Genomic DNA, 20,905 nt, shown 5'->3' with positions numbered 1-20,905 from the left:
GTTTGCGATGACTTGTTATACAATAGGAAACTAATACACCTGGCATGTCTCCCTCTCCCTCCCCCCCAGTCTGCCCCCAAATTCTTACTTTGTTTATGTCATAAGAGGTGTTTTGGCCTAGTGGTTAAGCTCCCAGAATGCAGACGGGCAGACCTGGCTTAGAATTTTTCCTCTAGGAGGATTAGCAGTCACGAACACAATAAACATCCAAAAAACAGAACTGTAATTACTGTCCTTATTCATTCCCTGTTCAGCTCTCCCTCCCTCTGTAAATGCTTCCCTGACTCCCCGCCTCACTCCTCTGGCAAGTTCGCCACACCCTCCCCTGCACTTTGTACTGGCTGTACTGTCCCGCGCTGAACTGGTTAAATGCCCCGGCCGGGCTGTTCGCTTGTTGAGCCTGCCACCGCCCCTGTCATGAAGGAGCTCTGAAAATGTTTATGGAGAAGGAGAGGAACTTTCTAGAAGTCCAAGCCACCCAGGGAAGAGGACTGCTCAGGGAGGGGTGAGTTCTCTTTTCCTAGGGTAGTGCCCAGTCAGGGATGCTGAAAGTGACTGACTGGTGCCTCCTGGGGTCTTTCGGCCCTTGCTTGTGTTTTGAAGCCAGGATTTGTTTCACAGAATCACACACGGAAAAGCTGGGTGCTGAGGGGTGAGAGGCTTCTCCAGCTGGGGTTGAGGAGGAAGGCAGAGAAAAGTGCTCAGCTGGGCATTAACTCATTCATTCAATACTTTTTAAAAATATATTTTTTATTGATTTCAGAGAAGGAGGGAGAGGGAGAAAGAGAAACATCAATGATGAGAGAGAACCAATGATCGGCTGCCTCCTCCATGCCCCACACGGGGATGGTGCTCACAACCCGGGCATATGTCCTGTCTGGCTGGTTCATAGGTCAACGCTCAACCACTGAGCCACGCTGGCCGGGTGTTCAATCAATACTTTTCACATTGTTCACTTTTGCAGTCCATCTTTGGGAAGTGCTGAAATAGACTGAAAAATAGGTGGGATGTTGGCAGCTGCTCCTGAAAGAGAAGCTTTCTGTAGAGGCCACATTATGATAAAGACCTGACAGATCCAGTGCTTGAAGGAGCGGTCTTGGGACTGAGCAGGGACTCTGATGTATGCATTCAGCTAGGAGGGAGGAAGGCTGGGAGCTGTGGTTGTTTCAGTGGTTTGGGAGAGAGAACGGGTGAGAATGGATGCAGTGGATCCTAGATGGCTGGGGCTGAGAGCAAAGAGCCTCACAGTTCCGCACAGGGATTCGGGACAGGAAGGTGCACCCTGGTGCGTGCAGAAACAATCCCCCCTCTGGCTGAAGCTTCGGAAGGTGAATGCAGGATGGATCCTGGGCGCCCCTTGGTGGCAGGACTGAGTAACTACACTTAATACCACCGAGACACAGACAATGCCCAGCTGATTTGGTACTTCATTTACCTCAGGACTGGGAGGACCACTCTCCCACACAGGAGGGAGCACCTGTTGTAGTAAAAATGATCTGTAGAGTGCATGTGCCTGGGGTCGTGTGGTTGTGTTACCCAATTGTGTAAGTGTATACACGCATGAGTGTATGTATGTACATTGGTGTGTGTCTGAGAGCATGTACAGTGGAGCCAGTGATTGGACATATGTGAGTCGTGTGTACATGTATGTACTAGATGATAGTATGCAAGCATGCATTGTGAGCCAAACTGTACATCTATATGTTTGTATGCATATGTATCTGTTGGTGTGATTGCTTGTCTGAGTGCATGTGTGTTAAGGTAACTTTTGGGGCCTTGGCTTTCTTTTTTCTTACACATTGAAATAGTTAAGCATTATAATCGTATTGTTTGTTTAAAGTTTGCTCTTGGATGCAGGCCTGTTCCAGAATAACTAGCAGATGCGAAAAGCATCCATTATGTATTTTTGCAATTAGCCGAAAACCCAGAAACTTTTCTTAAATAACAGACACAATTCTGTGGGTTGCTTATTGCTCGGAGCCACCTCCTTTCTCCAGCTCGGGCGAGCCAGCCCTGGGCCAGCCCCACTCTGCCCAAGCCAGCGAGGGTTTGCAAACTGTCCTCAGTGAGATGGAAAAAACATTAAGGGTTCAGAATAGAACTCACGGTACAGCTTATGGCGGGGGGAGAGAGAGAGAATAACGAGGGGAAGTGGAGCAGCCTCCGAAATCGGAGGAACCTTTGTCAAATGGGCTCTTCCAGCCTCGCAGTTACCCAGCATTCTATTGTGGACCCAGCTAGACAGACATGATAAACCCACATTCCTCTACCTGCTGTTGAGTGCATTTCCTCGCCTTATCTTTGTACACTCCTACCTCCCACTGTTTGGTACATGGACCCCCATCCCCTCCACAGAGGGACCCCATCCCTCACTCACCCTCACTGCCATGCTTTTGCTAGTGCTATTTTCCTCTCCCGAATGCACTGCTTCTCTCCTCCAATACACCCAGGAGCCTCCTGACCACCAGTAGCACGGCCACCAGCAGCACAGCCACCGCAGCTTTGTGGAGTGCCCATCCCAGACACTGCGGAGGGCACCGGGAGGCAAAAGCAGAAGCTTGAGGAAATTTCCCAGTATTTGGGTCCTTATGGGAAGACACAGACTCACGATGTTCCTTAGCCTTTCCTCCCACTTCCATGGGCAGGGAACTGTTGTGTCCTGGGTTACAAGAGGGCCCAGAGAATGTGGCTGGGGTTCCAGGTGGACTTCAGACTTAGTGACAACTGGGACAGGATGGCCCCAAACCACAGAATCCCAGAGCTGGCAGACTAAAACATCCTGCCAAGTAGGCATCCGGTCTCTTCTTGCACACCTCCAGTAATGGGGAACCCATCATTTCCCCAAGAGCCCAGTTCACTGTTGGGCGGCTCTAAGTTCAAAAGATCTTTCTTGCATTATTTCCACTGCCCTTGCTCTGTCCTCAAGCCACACTGACCACATCTACTCCATCTTCCTTCAGAGTTCTGGAGATCGATGGTGGCCTCCTGGGCTCTCCTCGTCTTTTAGGACAGTAGCAGCTGCTAAGTGAGATGAAATCAGCCCTACTATGTCAAGTTGGCATTCACTGACAACTTCTTTAGTGGGAGAACTTTGTGATCCCCTTGCAGTACTTCTTCCCACTCAACCCACAACCTTCAAGGATGGCAGGCTAGGCAACTGTTTGATTACTAAGCTTTCCTGTTTGTTGTTATTAATTTATCAGTTTATCAAACACTAAAGATCTACTTACTCTATGCTAGGCAAGAAGGCTTGGTCCTTCGCCTGCAAAGACGCAAGGCTGGGAGTTCCCAAATATCTGCTCTGGTCACTTTGTTTAGTACAGTGGTTCTCAGCATATCAATATCAGCATCACCTGGAACTTTATAAGACATGCAAATTCTTAGGCCACACCCAAGATCTACTGCACCAGAAACCCTGGGGGTGAGCCCAGCAATCTGGGTTTAACAAGACATCCAAATGATTCAGATACACTTGAAAGTTTGGGAACCACAGGTTTAGAGTCACCTGGGAGACTTTTAAAATTAAGTTAGAATTTCTGGGGTTGGGGGCTGAAAGCATTAGTTTGTTTCTCAATATGGTCTCAAATACATGCCCAGAATACTGAATGAAATGTCCCTGAACCATCACAAGATCTTACTTTGCTTTTCCAAGTCCTTCGGAATGATGGAGGTAGAAGCATGTGACTGTGGAGGAATGAAGCTGGGAGAAAGGAAAACTGGGTGCCAGGCCTTGTTCTGTTTCTATCTGGAGGGCTTTGAGGACACACTCCTTTAAATATCCAGTAAAATGTATAGACAATGTAGTAATAATAAAATATATTAAGAATCTACTCTGTGCAGGTCATTAAGAGAACTACAACGATCTCTAAAGCCTTTCCCAAAGACTCCACTGAGCAAGAACTACAATGCGTAACCACGGAGGAGAAAGTTGCTCACTTCATTCTTCCCAGCCAGTCCTTTCTACTGGAAGTCTTAGAAGGCTTCCAGTAGAAAAGTACACTAAGAAGTTTCAGATCCGTAACATGAGCCACAAACTATCAAAAGTTTCCATAAAGCAGAGATTTTCTGTCATAACACGGTAACATTAAAAGAGGTACAATAGGTAAATATCTGTCAACTAGATTGAACTATGGATAGTTGGATGCAATTTTCACCATAACATTGTTTTCTGGCCCAGACTTTCCTTGCTTTCTTTCCAAGATAGTCACACTTTAAATCTTTCTACAACTTGTGTGCTAAAAGTAGAGAGAGACTGATGGGTTCAAAAATTCATCTTGGCTCCCGCCCCCAGGACTTTATGGTTATCAGCTTCCAATCTTCAGGCGGAATGAGAACAAAATCCTAAGGAGATTGCAAACACACCCAGTTGGGATCCAAAGTTCAGTGATGCAAACTGTAGCTACAGTGACAGCCAAAAATAATTTTCCGTTTCAATTTATATTTTCAACAAATATTTACTGAGTGCCTACTATGTGCACTGGGACACAGAGATGAAGGCAGACATTTTTGCTGTCCTGGCTCTTATAATGTAGCAGAGGAAAGCAACAGTAAATAAGCAAAGCAACTTCGCAAATTGCACAAGTGCAATAGAGAAAATAAATGAGGGCAATAGGCTAGTGACTGGGGAAGCATGGTGGGGTATTAGAAGTCGCCTAAAATTGGGCTCTATTACAGGCAGGCCGAATGGGCTGTGAGAGACAGGAAACAGCTCTCTAAGGCCCAGAGACCTGGGTTCCAGTTTTAGACTTACAGCTAACTAGCTGTAAAGACTCTTCCTTCATGTAAACAAACAAACAAAATTGCTTAGAATCAAGGCATACTTAATTTAACTGAAGTATGCAGGTTGGCCAATTGCCTTGGGCTCCTTGGGCCTCAATTCATTAATTCATGAAACAGGAAAATCACCATATTAATCCCCCTTGTTGGAAAAACTAAATGAGATCACACCGGTAAAAGTTTGCATAAAAGCATTAAAAGCACTACACAGAAATACAATCCATTTAAGAAACCACTGGATTTGAGCTTAACTAGTAAGCATGTTGAGGGCAAGGGTTGTGTATTACTTATTGTCGTATCCCTAATAAATCTGTCTCAAACATATTTTGAGTGAATGGCCAGCCAATTTTTTGTAACTTGAGCATTTTAGTGCTATTCTCTCCTGGTTTAGTGACAGGCACACTGCCTAAGGAAGATGCAGATTTCCTGTAAAAACTCTCTGATCTCAGTCACAAGGGTTAGCATCTCTGAAATCTCACTTCCTAACGTCACCAGTCCGCTAAATTAAGATGGCAGATCCATGCATGAATGTAATTATAGACTGTAATAATGCCTCCCCTATGCACCTAGCTAATATTACTTCAGCAATTGGCCATAACCTTGTATCGTCATTTAGCTGATGACTAAATTTAACAGCTACTTTCTTAAGTCAAATATACCACCTGAACTCAGAAATAGCTATAAAATTACTCAAATCACAAGTTAAGGGCAAATGGAGACAGTGTTAAGGAGTCACATTCCTGAAACTCATTTGCAACAATAAAATAATCATGGAGAGAAATGGGAATGTGGTCTATGACCATGAAGACTTTTGGGCAGATTAAAGAATGGTGTTTGGTGCGAGTGATTATGGGTAGAATTAAAGTGAGCTCTTCCAAGAGCCAACATGTCTGAAGCAGAACTGGACTGAACCAAATCCTGCTCCCTATTCAAGTGTTTACACTCCCCACAGTCATCCCATCCCATCCCCTGGACTTCTGAATGTTCCATTAACACACAGCAGCAGCAGCCTCAGCCCAATAGTTACCCTCTTTCCCCAAACAGCACTGATCCAGATCTAAGACCTAAACAGAGGGAAAAATACAGATAGATTTTGCATTGACACATTTAAAACAAGCGGAGCCCAGCAGGTGTGGCTCAGTGGTTTAGAGCTGACCCATGAACCAGAAGGTTCCCATCCCATCCGTGGTCAGGGCACATGCCTGGGTTGTGGGCTCAATCCCCAGTTGGGGTGTGCAAGAGGCAGCAGATTGATGATTCTCTCTCATCAATGATGTTTCTATCCCTCTCCCTTCCTCTCTGAAATAAAACACAGGGGGATTGTGATGCAGCTGTTTCAACTTGGTTGTTTCGATGTAGGACTATTTTGACCCAATCTAAAAGTTAGCCATTAAACTTTAGCAACCCCCCCTCCCCCCCCCACCCCACTCCCAAATAACGTGTCCATCTTGACCACTATCCCAGTTGACGCTAGAACAATGGTAGTGCCTCCTGTGTACGTTACCTGGCAATTAAAGAGTTTTCATTTTGACAGGCCATTGTGATGCAGCCTCATCACAATCAGATACTTGAGCCTAGTTCTCAAAGCTGCTTTGGAGCCACTAGTGGGAATGCTCCTCTATAGCAGCTCCTCGAATAACGATTCAATGTCATTTAGTTATAATGTTGGAACCTGACTCGTTTATATCAATTAGCCTATGTTGAAATTGACTTCATTACATATCATTTCACTTACAGTTGTTAAGCGAGGACTTACTGTATAAAAATAAACCAAGGGTGAGCCATACACTACAGCTTTGTGCTTCCAAGTACTAACTGCTGAACTGACTCAATGTCTTTCCCCTCTGGCTCTGGGAGCCCTCAGAGCCAGGTGAGTGAGGACCAGTTCCACTGGAGTCCCCAAAGAGCTGCAGGGTTTTATAAACCAGCAAGGAAACCTATTCAATCCAGGGCTTTTCTTGAAAGTCCATCTTGAGTTTACTGTCAATTCCCCCTACCCCCACGCCCAATATTTTAGAAGCAGCTACTAAGAGTGTATTTCTTCCAAGAAGCCTTCTAACAGGTAGTATATGAGCATTCCTTAAAATTCACACACATGGCTTTATTTGAATTTTACTTCCTCTTTTTAAAGGTGGTTACTCAACCAAATGAGAATACATCTGCTATGTATATGGTATGCTGCTTAACGGCTTCATTCCACTGTATAGAAGATAGCTCTTAAAGTTTGCCTCAATTATCTCCTTGAGGGCTAGAATGTAGAGGTACCCCTGCAGATGCTTTTCCTCTGGCTGATTAGGGCATGAAAGGCCAGTTAGGAAGCTGCATAGTTTCTTGAGAATGCATCATAAACAGAAAACAATTTTCTGTGGCTGAAAGAACCTGACCTAGAGAAATGTTGATTAGGAACCCTGTCTCCCTAAACAGTACAAAATAATTAAGCCCTCTTCTCTTACGTCAGGGTCTTATAAGGACAGTAATGAAAAAAAAAAAAAAAAAGCCTCTTTGGAAAAGAGGAACCCAAGAGAAGCAGGTTCTGCTCTAATGAATGGGGGCCCACAGGGATCCCATATAAGTCTGAGCAGACAGCCTATAGTCGGTATGGCTGACATGGGGTATAGGGTGGGAGCCAGAAATTCAACTGTTCTCTTCAGCTCTCGACAGGAAAAATGGTGAGTACAGAACTTAATTGAGGTCCAGAACTAACATCACAGTCACAATAACCATACCCGTTCAAAGGAAAGCAGGCCTGGATCCAAGAGAGTGCTTACACTGGAGTCCAGGATGACGAAAAAAGGGAAAGGAGATTAGGACCATTTTTACCTTTTTCCTTTGGTGCATAATAAATGAGTTTCCTTTCTTTCATTAAAAAAAAAAAAATACTTAGAATGAAACAGTACTGAACTTAGCAGAAATATGCATGAAGGCTAGTGAGAAGTGCAGTAGACTATATGTCAGCCAACCAAGACAGCTAAAAGGTCTATCAGCATCAGTGTTAGTTTTAGACAGAAAGTTCTTGGAAGGCAGAGAATGTGTTTGTAGTACTATGGCTTGTGCAATTAATGTGTGTTTGAAGAGGAAAGACCAAACCTCCGGGACCAGTGAAATGTCAGACAACCACTTAAATTACATGGACAAAGCCACAAACCCACAAAAAAACCCGCATCCTGAGACACACTACTTGCCTGCTACCAATTCCCCTCTCAAAGAGACAAGGAATCGATGCTGCAGGCTGGCAATGAAATAGGCTACTTGTGCCTCAATCCAGATTACTTCTTGAAGGAATGGGATAGTAATGCTTCCTGCTTAATTCAAGATGCACAAACATAATACACAGAGCAGAAAATTCTCCTGGATCCTCAACTCTGCTTTTGCTTTGTGAGGATGCACATGTTAAGTCTCCCATATGCTTGTGAAAACAGAAATCTGAACCAGCAAACAACAAAGGCCACAGCACAAAATTTATTGGAATTATTTACTAAATAATCCATATATATCTAACATCACTGAATGGAAATAATGTTAATTTTTTTTTTTTTTAATTGCAAGACTTCCACTGGGTTCTTTCAAGAAAAGTCAAAAACTTCTTGGTGACTGTGTCTTTAACAAATGGAATGACCTAACTAGTGAACTTAGATGTATCTCAGTCAGCTACTAAACTCAATATTGCTGACATGTTTTTCTATTTAAGCAAACAAAAAACAAAGCTTCACAGTTTAGTAATTATTATGTTTCTTGGTTTTGGTTCTCAAATGCCGCAGAAAGATATTTGATGAAAGGAAGCAAAGCACCTAGTCTCAGCAGTCTCCTTAAAATCCACACGTTTAAGGTTGCTTTCACAACACCAATATAAATATTTAGATCCCCATCTGATAGGTTTCTTCACTTATGTGAAGAGGAACACATTCAAAACCTGAAGTCTTCACTCTTGCTTCATACTACAGCCATTTTATTAAATTACCCATAAAAGCTCTCTGTCCTGGCTATATGGAATCACTAGATAAGAATTCATTACAACCTCCTCCAAGAAACCAAGATGTCAATACAAATTTTGGTGGCTTATATGTTATAGTACTTATGGAAACTTCGTTGTTTTAATGGCAAGTATATTGCAAATTCATCATTAATAAGTGAATTTCATAATACACATAGAAATAAATAAATCTATTACAAGACGGGTGGTGAACAAAAGTAGGTTCACAGTTGTGAGTACACGAAACAGTTAATAAAGCTGTTGTAATAATCATAATGTGCATGTCTTTTTCCATATGAACTTTAAATCTACTTTTGCCCACCCCTGTATACGAATATACACAAATTGTCCTCACTATTCCCAATGGCTTTAAATATAAAAATTTAATTATATTAACAATTATACAAAGTCAAATTTTAATTACGTTGATTATACAAAGTCAAAAAGGTGCTGAAGACCAGAAACATTTTAATAAGTCTCATAATAAGAACCTTGATACCACTTTGCATTGGTGATGTCAGAAAAACGAATGGAGAAAATAAATTTCTCAGAGATTTTTAAAGGAAGAATAAATTTAAGGAAAAATTCCTTTGGACTCTACAGCCTTCTTTTTCATTCTGTACCTTTCCATGCTTCAACATATGCCAAAAAATAATTTACTGAATAAAAGTAGCCAGGAAGGAAATCAAACATTTATAAGATATATTTATTATTTTTCTGACCAAAGTGCAGTGATTTTTAAATCTTCTTAAACAAATAACTATGAAAAAATATTCAAGGAAATAAAATACAAATGGGAAATTTAATCATTAGATTTCTTCTACTTTATACTAACCTTAAATTTAGTCTAGAAAACAAACCAAAAAAAAAAAACCCCAAACCATTTTACCATAAATCTAGTACATGCATTTCAAGGTTTCACTGCTAGGAATTTTGTTGAGATCAATTTAATCATTAATAACACTATACAATAGAGCATAAGGAACACATGTCATTAGATATGATCCTTGCCCCTTATCCTCAGATTTATGTCAGAACAAAGCTGACAATTCTGCCAGGCTCTGAACCCCCAGTGCGCTCACCCCAATCCCTGTAAGCAGACTATGCCATGTCATACAACTTTGTACAAATTGTATTAAAACTAAAACATAGCTAAGTTTTCTTACCTTTTTATAGGATATAGTCAGTTATTGGATAAATACTAAAACACTTCTAGCAATTCATCTTATGAGTTTACCAAACACATTGTGCAAGAACTAACTACACAAAAAGTTCCTTTGGAATTTGGTCCACAAATTCACTTAACAGGTTGGAAATTTAAAACCTGCAAGAAAAAGAGGAAGTGAGGAATCCCTAATCCTGACACGTCGTAATCACTAAAGGAATATATGCATACTAAAAAGTTTTGCTCACAGAAGGCACAAACTATAAAAGGGATATCCTTATCGAATAAAAACAAAGAACTAGCTAATGCCCTTCCTTGTTTTGTGAGCACCATAGCTAAGACAAAGTTAGACCCGAATTCACTGTCTATTCCTGTGACAAAAAAAAAAAAAAAAAAATTGAAGATAAAAAATTTAATTTGTCTTACTATATACTTTCTGGCCACTAATTGTGATGTAATTATGAAAGACTAAAATTGCCTTAAAAAGGGATTGTGATAGCAGCTATCAAAGCAATATTCAAGCATGATTTCAAGGATTCTTTCAGGTTTAGTTAGCCTTCTTTGTCAAAAATCTTCACAACTTCATCAAAAACCTGTAAAGGAAAAAGACACTAATTTTAAAAGCAGATATTGTTAAAATACCATGTGGCTTAGAAGTGTATCGATTTTATGTTAATTTCCAAAGTAGATAATTAAAAAACACATTATGATTTCTTAGTTTTATTTATTTTACTTTTGACAGTAATATAATATCATAAATAATACATATAAGCCCTGGCCAGTTTGGCTCAGTGGATAGAGCATCAGCCTGCAGACTGAAGGGTCCTGGGTTCGATTCCCGGTCAGGGCATGTGCCTGGGTTGCGGGCTCGATCCCCAGTGTGGGGTGTGCAGGAGGCAGCTGGTTGATGATTCTCTCTCATCATTGATGTCTCTCTCTCTCTCCCCTGCCCTTCCTCTCTCTGAAATCAATAAAAATATATTTTAAAAATACATATAAAATTATGAACATGTTGCATTCAATTTTAGGAATAAATAAAACTTCTTAATCGGCTACCAAAAACTGATAAAATGGAAGTGGCTTATCTTCCTAGTTCTGATTCTAAAACACTAAAGTTTTCTGATATATTACCTCACCACTATACAAAGTGGCAATAGATAAAAAAAAAAAAAAAGCAAAAATGACTATACAATAACAAAGGAAGGTCCAGAGGAAGAAGATTCAGGAAATCAGGGGATGACTGGGTGAATTAAAAAGCACTAGAAATAGCTGCTGGGCACTGAGGGCTTTTGAACCACAGTTGAGAGAAGACAGCTGACTTATGAAGGAAGAGAGCAGTGCTGAGCCACAGACATCGTGCACCTCTGGAGCTACGTGTTTTTATTTTTATTTTCCTTTTCATTGAATTTATTGGGGTGACATGGGTTATCAAAATTATACAGGTTTAGGTGCACAATTCTACAACACATCATCTGTACACTGCATTGTGCATTTACCACCCCAACTCAAATCTCTGGCCATTAACATTTATCCCCTCTTTCCCCCACTCCTGCTGCCCCCTGGAGCTCTGTGCTCTGTGCCAGAAGAAATGAAGGCAGCCTCGGGCTCCTGAGCTAGATAACCTGCAATTCATATTATGAATTTTTTTTTAATGCTCATGGTCCAAAGCATAGTCTCAAATGCCAATTTTCCAGTGTTTGAGAAATGAGGTTTGGAATTAATAAACCACCCACTTCTATGAAGACAAGTCTGAAGTTGTAAAACCCATTTTAGACTCTATTCAAAAAGGAGAAAAAGCCTAATTTTTCATTTAATCTCCAGTGTCTTGAAAAGCAAACTGTTCTGTCATACTATTTTTTTTCTTCTGCCTATGCCCTCCATCACATTTTTACTTGACTTTTTTCTTTTTAAGGGAGGATAGGGATACTCACTTCATCAACAGATTTAGAAGCATCTATTTTCTTGACTTTTCCCATTTCTTCATATAAGTCAATAACTGGCTTTGTTGACTGAAGATAGGTTTGAATTCTGGAAAAAAAAAAAAGGCAAATATTGCAAGGTTCTAAGTATTCATCCGTACTCCTCCATGTTATAGGATAGCTCAGAGAACACTGGATTTGACCCAACTGACTCCCTTAGCATCTTCTTAGATAAGCCAATTCACATAGTTAAGCATGACATTATCTTTTTCTGGACCAAAATGAGGCAAGTATTTAACCTGCTATTCAAGTTCCAAACTGAGACTGAGGTGGCTTATTGTATAAAAACTGCAAAGTACCTCTTTTCCAAGCTCTCTCTGTTGTCATCACTCCTACCACTACTCTTTCCCCTCTCAAGACATCGTTCAATACAGATCTAAAAAGAAAAATAAATACAAAGTTATTATAAAAAAAGAAAGATATGAATTTGTCAATCTTTTAACCTGAAAAGAGAATAAAGTTTGAAGAGTTAAAAAAAAACCTGCATTAAACTGAATGTATCTAATTCATTAATCAACATGTAAAGTCCTTTTAAATTTAAACATGTGGTTCAATTTATATAAACTAGATTAAGTAAGTACAGAGCATAATACGAATTCATTCATGACTCAGTTTTTCCTGTGTATTTTTTTTCAAACCGCAATAAAAAGAAGATCTATGTGTGTATGGGTCCATCTAGGATACATTATTAACTTATTAGGTATGAATTACATGCCTTTGACTTTGTTCTATTTTTGCTTACTTTTCAGTAATTCCATAAATATCCAAATATTGAAGAATCAACATATTTGCATTTGAATAAAGTACCCCTTGTTAATCATGAATAAACAAACATTCCTTAGTTATAAAGCTGTGGTAACATTCTAAAGTTAACTTTGAAGAATAAGTGAAAACATATTTTTGGGGGTTGGAAGAAGAGAGTTACATTTTAAAACAACTCAAAGGCTTCAGCAAGTCCCTCCACCAGAGGCACATTTGCAATTCAACCAGTCAACTTCCTTTAAAGCAGAACTTCAGATTCTTATTCTTTCAGGCTGTTGACAATAATTTAATGAAGTTTACAGGTGTGAAAGGCCTTTTAATTAAATGAGTCCAAGAAATTAACTCAGTTAGTCAAAGGTATGTCTAAGTATGCTATTGGAAGTGCCAGAAAGAAAAAGAACGCTTTCCTGCTTTTTTTCAAGATCATTTTACACTATGAACACAAATCAGGCTATCTTAACTGTTGCCTTAAAATAGAAAGTTTTCCCAAATTCCCAGAAATATGTGCTTATTTTCCAATAAACAACCATCCAAAGGCAAGATACACTCTCTAATAGTGCATACCTCAGAAGTAACAGGGCAGCTTCATTACCTAACATTATTATACAAGTCAAGTTTTACTTAAAAACAAAGCAAAGAAAATTCTTATTATTTTCAAAATAAAGCAAAGTTTAGGTCCACAAGATTGCTGATGCCAAAAAGTGTTTAACACTCCAAGAGCAAGACAGTGCTATTCTGTCCATTCAATGTTCCAATTCAAAAAAATATTGCTGCCAATATAAAATGGAATATAAGTAAAGAGTGACTGCATTTCTTTAATCAATGAATCAAGTTGTTTAAAGCCCATGTGGGCAGATGAAGATGTTCATTACCTCATTATCACAATCAAAAAACAGGACGAAAGATACATCTGCCTTCCCATCCATGGTCTTATTCCAACCTTGAAGGTTGTCTTCATTTCTTGGAAACCCATCAATCAAGAATTTATTCTTCTGAGCATTGGCAGCCATTATCTGATCCATTTCCTAAAAGGAAGATTTAGGGTCAATACTACATTAATAATTTCTTAAGGAGGGTAGTGGATATATTGGTGTTTCTTTTATTATTCCTTAAATCAGAAGTAAAGCATGAAGGATGCATGGACAAAAAAAAGACTTAAAGAAAATGATCTGCCCTGGCTAGTGTGGCTCATCTGGTCATGCCATGCACCAGAAGGTCGCTGGGCTGATTCCAGGTCAGGGCACATGCCCAGGTTGCAGGCTCGATCCTCAGTATGGGGATGTGCAGGAGGCAGCCAACTGATGTTTCCCTCTCACATGAATCAATCTCTCTCCCTCTCTCTCTCTCTCCTTCTTTCTCCGTCTCACTTCCTTTCTCTCTAGAAAAATCAATAGAAATATATTTTTTAAAAGAAAATGATCCAATTAGTATTACCAGTAACATGGCTGCCTCCAACTAGTGGAATTATGGGTATGTATCCTTCCCCCATTTTATGCACATTCACATACAATTTGTGGGCAGTTTCCAAATGTTCCACAGTAAGCATGTATTACTTTCACATACACATTCACAGCATAAAGAGAAATATAAGTATTAATCAATATCTTTGCTTCGGCCACTAGAGACCCAAGCCAGCCCTCCTCCTCCCCTTCCCAAATCATCTTGCTGTGGTGAGAAGTATGCTGCATCTAAAGGCACTCAGATTCTCTGCAATAATTCAAGTCCAATTGCAAAAATACTTGGGAAAATATAAAGAGACTGCTAGAATTAATGATTAGTATAGGAGTTAATAATCTCTCTCTTTTTAAACTGCAGCTAATTAAACCTAAATGTCACTGGCTACCCCGAAACACAGGTAGCAAAGAAAACAATACATTCAGAGAGACAGCAGAACACCTCACCATCCTCTTCCAAAGTCTGAATTTAGGTAGGAGAATGTGGATATGTGAATGGGAGATGCAGATCTCTGATCTCCAAATCCTTACCACTACTAATCCCCACGGGCTAATAAGCTCAGATGCATGATTTGGTCAAACTCCCGAGGAGCCTCTTTTCCAAAGCAAACCAATATCTAGTCCCATAAGTGCTTACACTGTCAAGACCCCTGATTCCTTTATCTGAGTGTTGGCTTTATCCCAACATCTAGCTACTCCAATATTCACAACACTTCCACACAATTCTTTTGTACTTGTATTATAGCATTTCTACCCCAATTATGGTAGTGGAAGATATGAGAAGAGGTACATCCATATTCTACTCACTCAACACACATTTGAGGCCAACTATCAGGGAACATGAAAAGCAAGGTCATGGCCCCTGGGGAGCTCAAAGTCCAGTCGATCATAAAATGTAATTAAATGTGCTAAGTTCTATGATGAGGTATAAAAGGATGCTATGATAAAACAAAGAAGCAAGCACTAACTATCTGGGACATTCAGAAGCTTTACCCAAGAAGGGCACATGTGGGAGGCAGTCAATCTATGTGTCTCTCTCACAGTGATGTTTCTCTCTCTTCTCCCTTCCTCCCTCCCTTCCACTCTCTCTAAAAGTAAATGGGGAAAAATATTCTCAGGTGAGGATTAACAACAACAAAGTTCAACAACAAAGTTCAAATATTTTCATTACTCAAAGAAAAGGCAGATTTAACTTATCATTTCCTTGCTTATTTAAATTGGTTGGCATTCACATTCCTTACCCTCTTTAACAAACTGATGGTTATCTCAACTGGCACAATCTTTCCATCTTTAATGTACTTTTCAATGAGTTCACCATACTGTGAATCTGGGTTTTTCCTTTCATCACGAAGAAGTTCTCCTGCAGAAAGGTGTGTATAGCCATATTTCTGAAAGAAACAACACATAGGGAAAAAAAATCAGAATACATTCAACCTAATGGAACTACTGTTTTTTTCCCTTCGTTTTAATTTCTATACTCTATTTCTTTTCTTACAAAAAAGAAGTTTGGCTTGTATATTAAATAATTTAATATTTTAAGAGAGATTTCATGCGATCTCTCAGTTTGCTTAAAAATATACTTTACCACTCAGCCAGTGCGGAGTAGTGGTTGAACATCAACCCATGAACCAGGAGGTCACAGTTCAATTCCCAGTCAGGAACATGCCTGGATTGCAGCAAAATGATGACTCTTCTCATTGATGTTTCTATCTCTCTCTCCCTCTCCCTTCCTCTCTTTGAAATTAATAAAAACACATTTTAGACATATACATTTATTTATTTTACCTACATAGGGCATGGTAGCTATAAAGGTCACAAACCATGAAATCCTCCCAAAATTTATCTAATTACTCAAGACATTAACACCTCATTATATTTCTTCACAAACACTATCAACAATCAATGTTGAAATGTTATTAACCTTCAAAAAAATGCCTAACAAGTATCCATAAGATTCAAGGCAAAAAACAAAAATCTTGGCTGTGTTTTTTATATAGCAATGCAAATGTTCAGTGACACACCAACAATATAATTGCTCTTTATGGATTGCCTCTGCTATATGAAAAACAAATTCCATTGTTTAAAACCCACATTCAATAAAATCTGCTTCCCTTCCTTAAGCTCAACATGTCTAAAGTGAACTCATCAGCATTTACACAATCTCCATTTTTCTGTTTTATTCCCTTTCTCAGTAAACAGTATAAGTCCTACACAAAATCAGCTTTCCTGGCCACTCTGGTCACATCAAAAAGCATCTTAGAGTATCACTGTCTCTCCACCTAGACCAGCATCTTCCTTACTACTCTCGGACCCAAACCGAGAATCATACCCCTAGACCAACGAGCCAGCTAACTACTCTCAAATGTCCATTTCCTACATCTCTAGTGAGGTCTCATTAATAGGGAAATACAGTTACCTATTTTATATGTTAGTGGAATGAGTAAATGAGATAATATATGGAAATCGCATACCAGAGAGCCTAACACATAGTAGGGGATAAAAGCCATCAATTATATATATATATATATGTATATATACATACACACACATATATATATGTATATATATGTACATATATATAAATTTTTATGTTATAATATGTGTATATATAGTCAGTGTAATGGTTTTGATAGAAACACTAATCAAGGTGTTTAAGTGAGATGATAGATATGAGTATCTTATGAAAGGTCAGTAAGTATAGTTTCATGACTGTGATTATCATTATTATTAAGGACTTACAAATAATGTATTAGGTCATAGGTCACATTATAGGGTAGTTGAGCTAAGTCATATACAATGCTATGGTGTTGTTCTGCCATTTCCCCAAGGTCAGAATGAGAAAACAATATAGATCTAAGAAATAATACTGAAAAGCTTTCTCTACTGAACTTGCACATTCCCTCTGATTAAATCAAAAGAACCGTAAAATCTATTTTTAAAATATTTTTACTCCCAAATATGATGACACTCAGAACTACATTCAATGTTCAGTTACAACAATCATATCATCCTAAATTCTTAAGACTCCCTAAGTGGGTTTTATCTTATCCATAATAAGTGAACAATAAATAGTTGATAACTTAAATCTTATCTTTTTTAAATATATTTTTATTGATTTCAGATAGGAAGGAAGAGGGGGAGAAAGAGATAGAAACATCAATGATGAGAGAGAATCATTGATCACCTGCCTCCTGCATGCCCCACACAGGAGATCGAACCCACAACGGGTATGTGTCCTGACGGGGATCGAACTGTGAACTGATTCATAGGTCAATGCTCAGCCACTAAGCCACCTTGGCTGGGCTTAAATCTCATCTTTCATTTCAACATTAATATCTGAGGCAGCCCATACTCCCACCCTCCTTTCAAAGTAGTATTTCAATTGCACATTTTACCAAAACGAACTCTTTCAATTACCCAGGCTATGGTGAGTTTTTCTTCTTTTTCTTTTTTTTTGGATTGCAGGAGCCATGTTCTTTACCCCTTTTCTATTTCCAAAAATTGTTGGCAAACTTGTCCTTGCTTATTAAAGTAAGTTAACAGTTAGGTAGACAGCAAATACTAAATAGTTTATTTGCTGACTAAAATTTGGCATAAAGTTTGGTCAGAATAAACAACCATAGTATAGTTCATGTCTCTTAGTCATATAGCTCCTTCCATTAGAAGAAATGACCAAACGTGTATTTAGTTGTTGTAATAGGCTTTTAAAAAATTTCTAACATTTACAGAAAAATGAAATATGAAAGTGTTTAATTATTTAAACTGTTATTTTAAAATTATTTCCACACCACACCATTTTAAATGCCTACTTTGTTCACCAAGTATAAGCAAACTTTTGAAAGATGGGTGTAGAAAGGACTTTATAAAAAATGAAGTGTGACATACTTTCCCATTTATTATGTACAATTTTCAAAAGGTATTTTGCATATACTGTCAACAAAATTTTAGAGCAGCTTCATTCCCCACTGCTTACTTTGGCTCCTGCTTGGAAGTCTATGCTTACTGGTTGCTCTCAGCTGGTCTAGAGATTACAGCACATGGTAATGTTGAATAATGCGGAGACAAACAGTACTAAACAACGCAAATGTTCAGTGAAACACCAGCAATACAATTGCTCTTTATGGACTGCCTCTGCTATATGAAAAACACGAACATTTAGAAGCCCAGCTAGTGATTTAGAAATTAGTACATACACTGTTTGTTTCCTGACATTGCAGAACTCAAATCTGTAAGCTTTATGTTGCATTAAAATGGGTTTTGCATACCATTTTTAAAAGAGAAACCAGCTACAAACTGTAGAGGTATACAAATGGAATTAAAAAAAAAAATTAGTCTGTCAAAAGAGAGAAAACAACCTAATCTGCAAAGTCCTAGGAAACAAGGAATTTAAATAAATATAACCATGTTAAACCTACATGTGTCTTTCTATTTCTCATCCACATTCCACTGTTTAAAAATCTTCCATTTATTAGTGATTTTTTTATACTCTATTTTTCTTAAGGATTTTGCAGTTTTCCTCTTACCACAGAGTTTCTATAACAAAAAAAGCAGCTATTACTTACATATTAGTTATTATAGTATTTTAGTAATAGCTATACCTTTTTTTCCAGTGGGATGACATTTTTTTAAAATTTCTTTATTGATTAAGGTATTTATTACATATGTGTCCTTATCCCCCCATTACCTCCCCATCCCCCCCACTCATGCCCTCATGCCCCTGTTGTCTGTGTCCATTGTTTAGGCTTATATGCATGCATACAAGTCCTTTGGTTGATCTCTCCCCCTTACCCCCACCCTACCTTCCCTCTAAGGTTTGACGGTCACAGCTATACTTTAAAGAGCGTGTTTTCAAAGTATTCTGCTTTCATTAAGTAATCACTGATGCCAATTTTAAAGGAAGCAAGAATGGGTATTTCCTAGGCTTAACCAAAACATTTTTACATTCTCTGAAATTTCCGAGTAATGAAAACCTAGTGGTCACTAAATACAGTCTTAAGAGCAACATTCAAAACCACAGCAAGTTATAAATACTATAAACTACAATAACTACCATGACATAAACTACTATTCAACTAAAAATAGTTTTCTAGTGACAAATGTATAAACAATTCATTTAGAGTAACTGTCTTTATGTTTTACTTTCATTTTCTTCTTTAAGAAGTTAAAAAACAACTCAACTTTTATGAATCACAGACTAACATTTCGAGGGAGAAAAAAAATCCCTATGTTCTCAATAAGACAAACAGACATTCTATATTACTACAACTAGGCAAATGTTGATAATAATGATATCAAACCTCAAATCATCTTGATCAATTTCTCTCACTTCCTAGCCCTAAACCCTAACTAACTCTAACCCTGTCTTTCCTTCTTTCTAAATTTAGCTAATGTGGTTCTATGTGAACAAAAATAAACAACAACAAATAAAGAGTTCAAGGTAAATGGCAAGTCCTTGGAGGCAAGAAGAGATCCACTGGACTGCTACTGAGCCTTGCACTACATAGAGGAAATATATATTAGATACAAATATATTTTTAAACAAACCAGAAAGAAAGAAGAAAAACTGTCAATATTTATATATGGCATGATATTGTATATAGAGAAACCTAAAGATGTGAAAAAACTACTAGAACTGATAAATGAATTCAGATTACAAAATAAATATCCAGAAAAATCAGTTGCATTTTTATAAACCAATAATGAACTATCAGAAAGGGAAACTAAGAAAACAAGCCCATTTACAACTGCATTAAAAAAAATAGCCAGGAATAAGTTTAACCAAGGATATAAAAGGCCTATACTTAGAAAATTGTAAGACACTGAAGAAGGAAACTGAAGAAGATACAACTAAGTGGAAGCATGTACTGTGTGATAGGAAGAAGTAATATCATTAAAATGTCCATTCTACGCAAAGCAATCTATAGATTCAATGCAATTCCTATGAAGTTACATTTAATGGCTATTTCACAGAACTAGAACAAAAAATTTACATGGAACCACAAAAGCTCTAGCTGGTTTGGCTCAGTGGATAGAGTGTTGACCTGTGGACTGAAGGGTACCAGGTTTGATTTCGGTCCAAGAATCCTTGCAGACTCCTCCCCCGCTGGGGCCCTGGTCGAGCGCATGGGGGCAGCAATCAATCGATGTGTTTCTCTCACATCGATATTTCTCTCTGTCTTTCCTTTCTCTTCCACTCTCTCTAAAAATCAATGGAAAAATATCCTTGGGTGAGGATTAAAAAAAAAAAAAAAGACAACCCACTGAAAGGGAGAACATATTCGCCAATGACAATCTGATAAGGGGTTAATATCCAAAATGTATAAAGAACTTATAAAACTCAACACCAAAAAAACAAACAATCCAATTTAAAAATGGGTGAAGGACCCTGAATAGACATTTCTCCAAAGAGGACATACAGATGATCAGTAGACATACAAAGATGCTCAATGTCACTAATCATTACAGAGATGCAAATTAAAACCACAATGAGATATCAGCTCATACCTGTCAGAATGGCTATCATCAATAAATCAACAAACAAGTGTTGTTGAGGATGGAGAAAAGGGAACCCTCGTACATTGTTGGTGGTAATGCAGACTGATGCAGCCACTGTGGAAAGCAGTATGGAGTTACCTCAAAAAGTTAAAAATGAAACTGCCTTATCACCTAGTAATTCCACTTCTGGGAATATATCTGAAAAAAAAACCCCGAAACAGTAGTTTGAAAGAATATATGCACCCCTGTTTTCATGTCAGTGTTATATACAATAGCCAAGATTTAGAAGCAGCCCAAGTGCCCA

At 38.5% G+C, this 20,905-nt stretch overlaps 1 protein-coding gene across 2 annotated transcripts in view; it reads right to left on the bottom strand.

The window, feature by feature from the left end:
• Nucleotides 1–825: 825 nt before the first annotated feature.
• CMPK1 (cytidine/uridine monophosphate kinase 1) overlaps nucleotides 826–20,905 on the bottom strand; it is a 38,958-nt gene continuing 18,878 nt past the window's right edge. The window contains exons 2-6 of one of the 2 annotated variants that reach the window (XM_036348037.1): nucleotides 15,348–15,494; nucleotides 13,525–13,677; nucleotides 12,190–12,266; nucleotides 11,843–11,939; nucleotides 826–991 (exon numbers count right to left, since the gene is read on the bottom strand). In XM_036348037.1, the coding sequence (XP_036203930.1) occupies nucleotides 953–991; nucleotides 11,843–11,939; nucleotides 12,190–12,266; nucleotides 13,525–13,677; nucleotides 15,348–15,494 (513 nt within the window). In that variant the 3' untranslated portion in view covers nucleotides 826–952. Of the gene's footprint in view, nucleotides 992–8,699; nucleotides 10,505–11,842; nucleotides 11,940–12,189; nucleotides 12,267–13,524; nucleotides 13,678–15,347; nucleotides 15,495–20,905 lie in introns of those variants that run through there. The other variant, XM_036348036.1, reaches the window with a different exon arrangement.

This window comes from Myotis myotis, unplaced genomic scaffold (assembly GCF_014108235.1).
Source record: "Myotis myotis isolate mMyoMyo1 unplaced genomic scaffold, mMyoMyo1.p scaffold_m19_p_2, whole genome shotgun sequence".
NCBI lineage: Eukaryota > Metazoa > Chordata > Mammalia > Chiroptera > Vespertilionidae > Myotis > Myotis myotis.
Note: the sequence above shows the minus strand (reverse complement) of the source record. Positions and strands in the feature narration are given on the sequence as shown.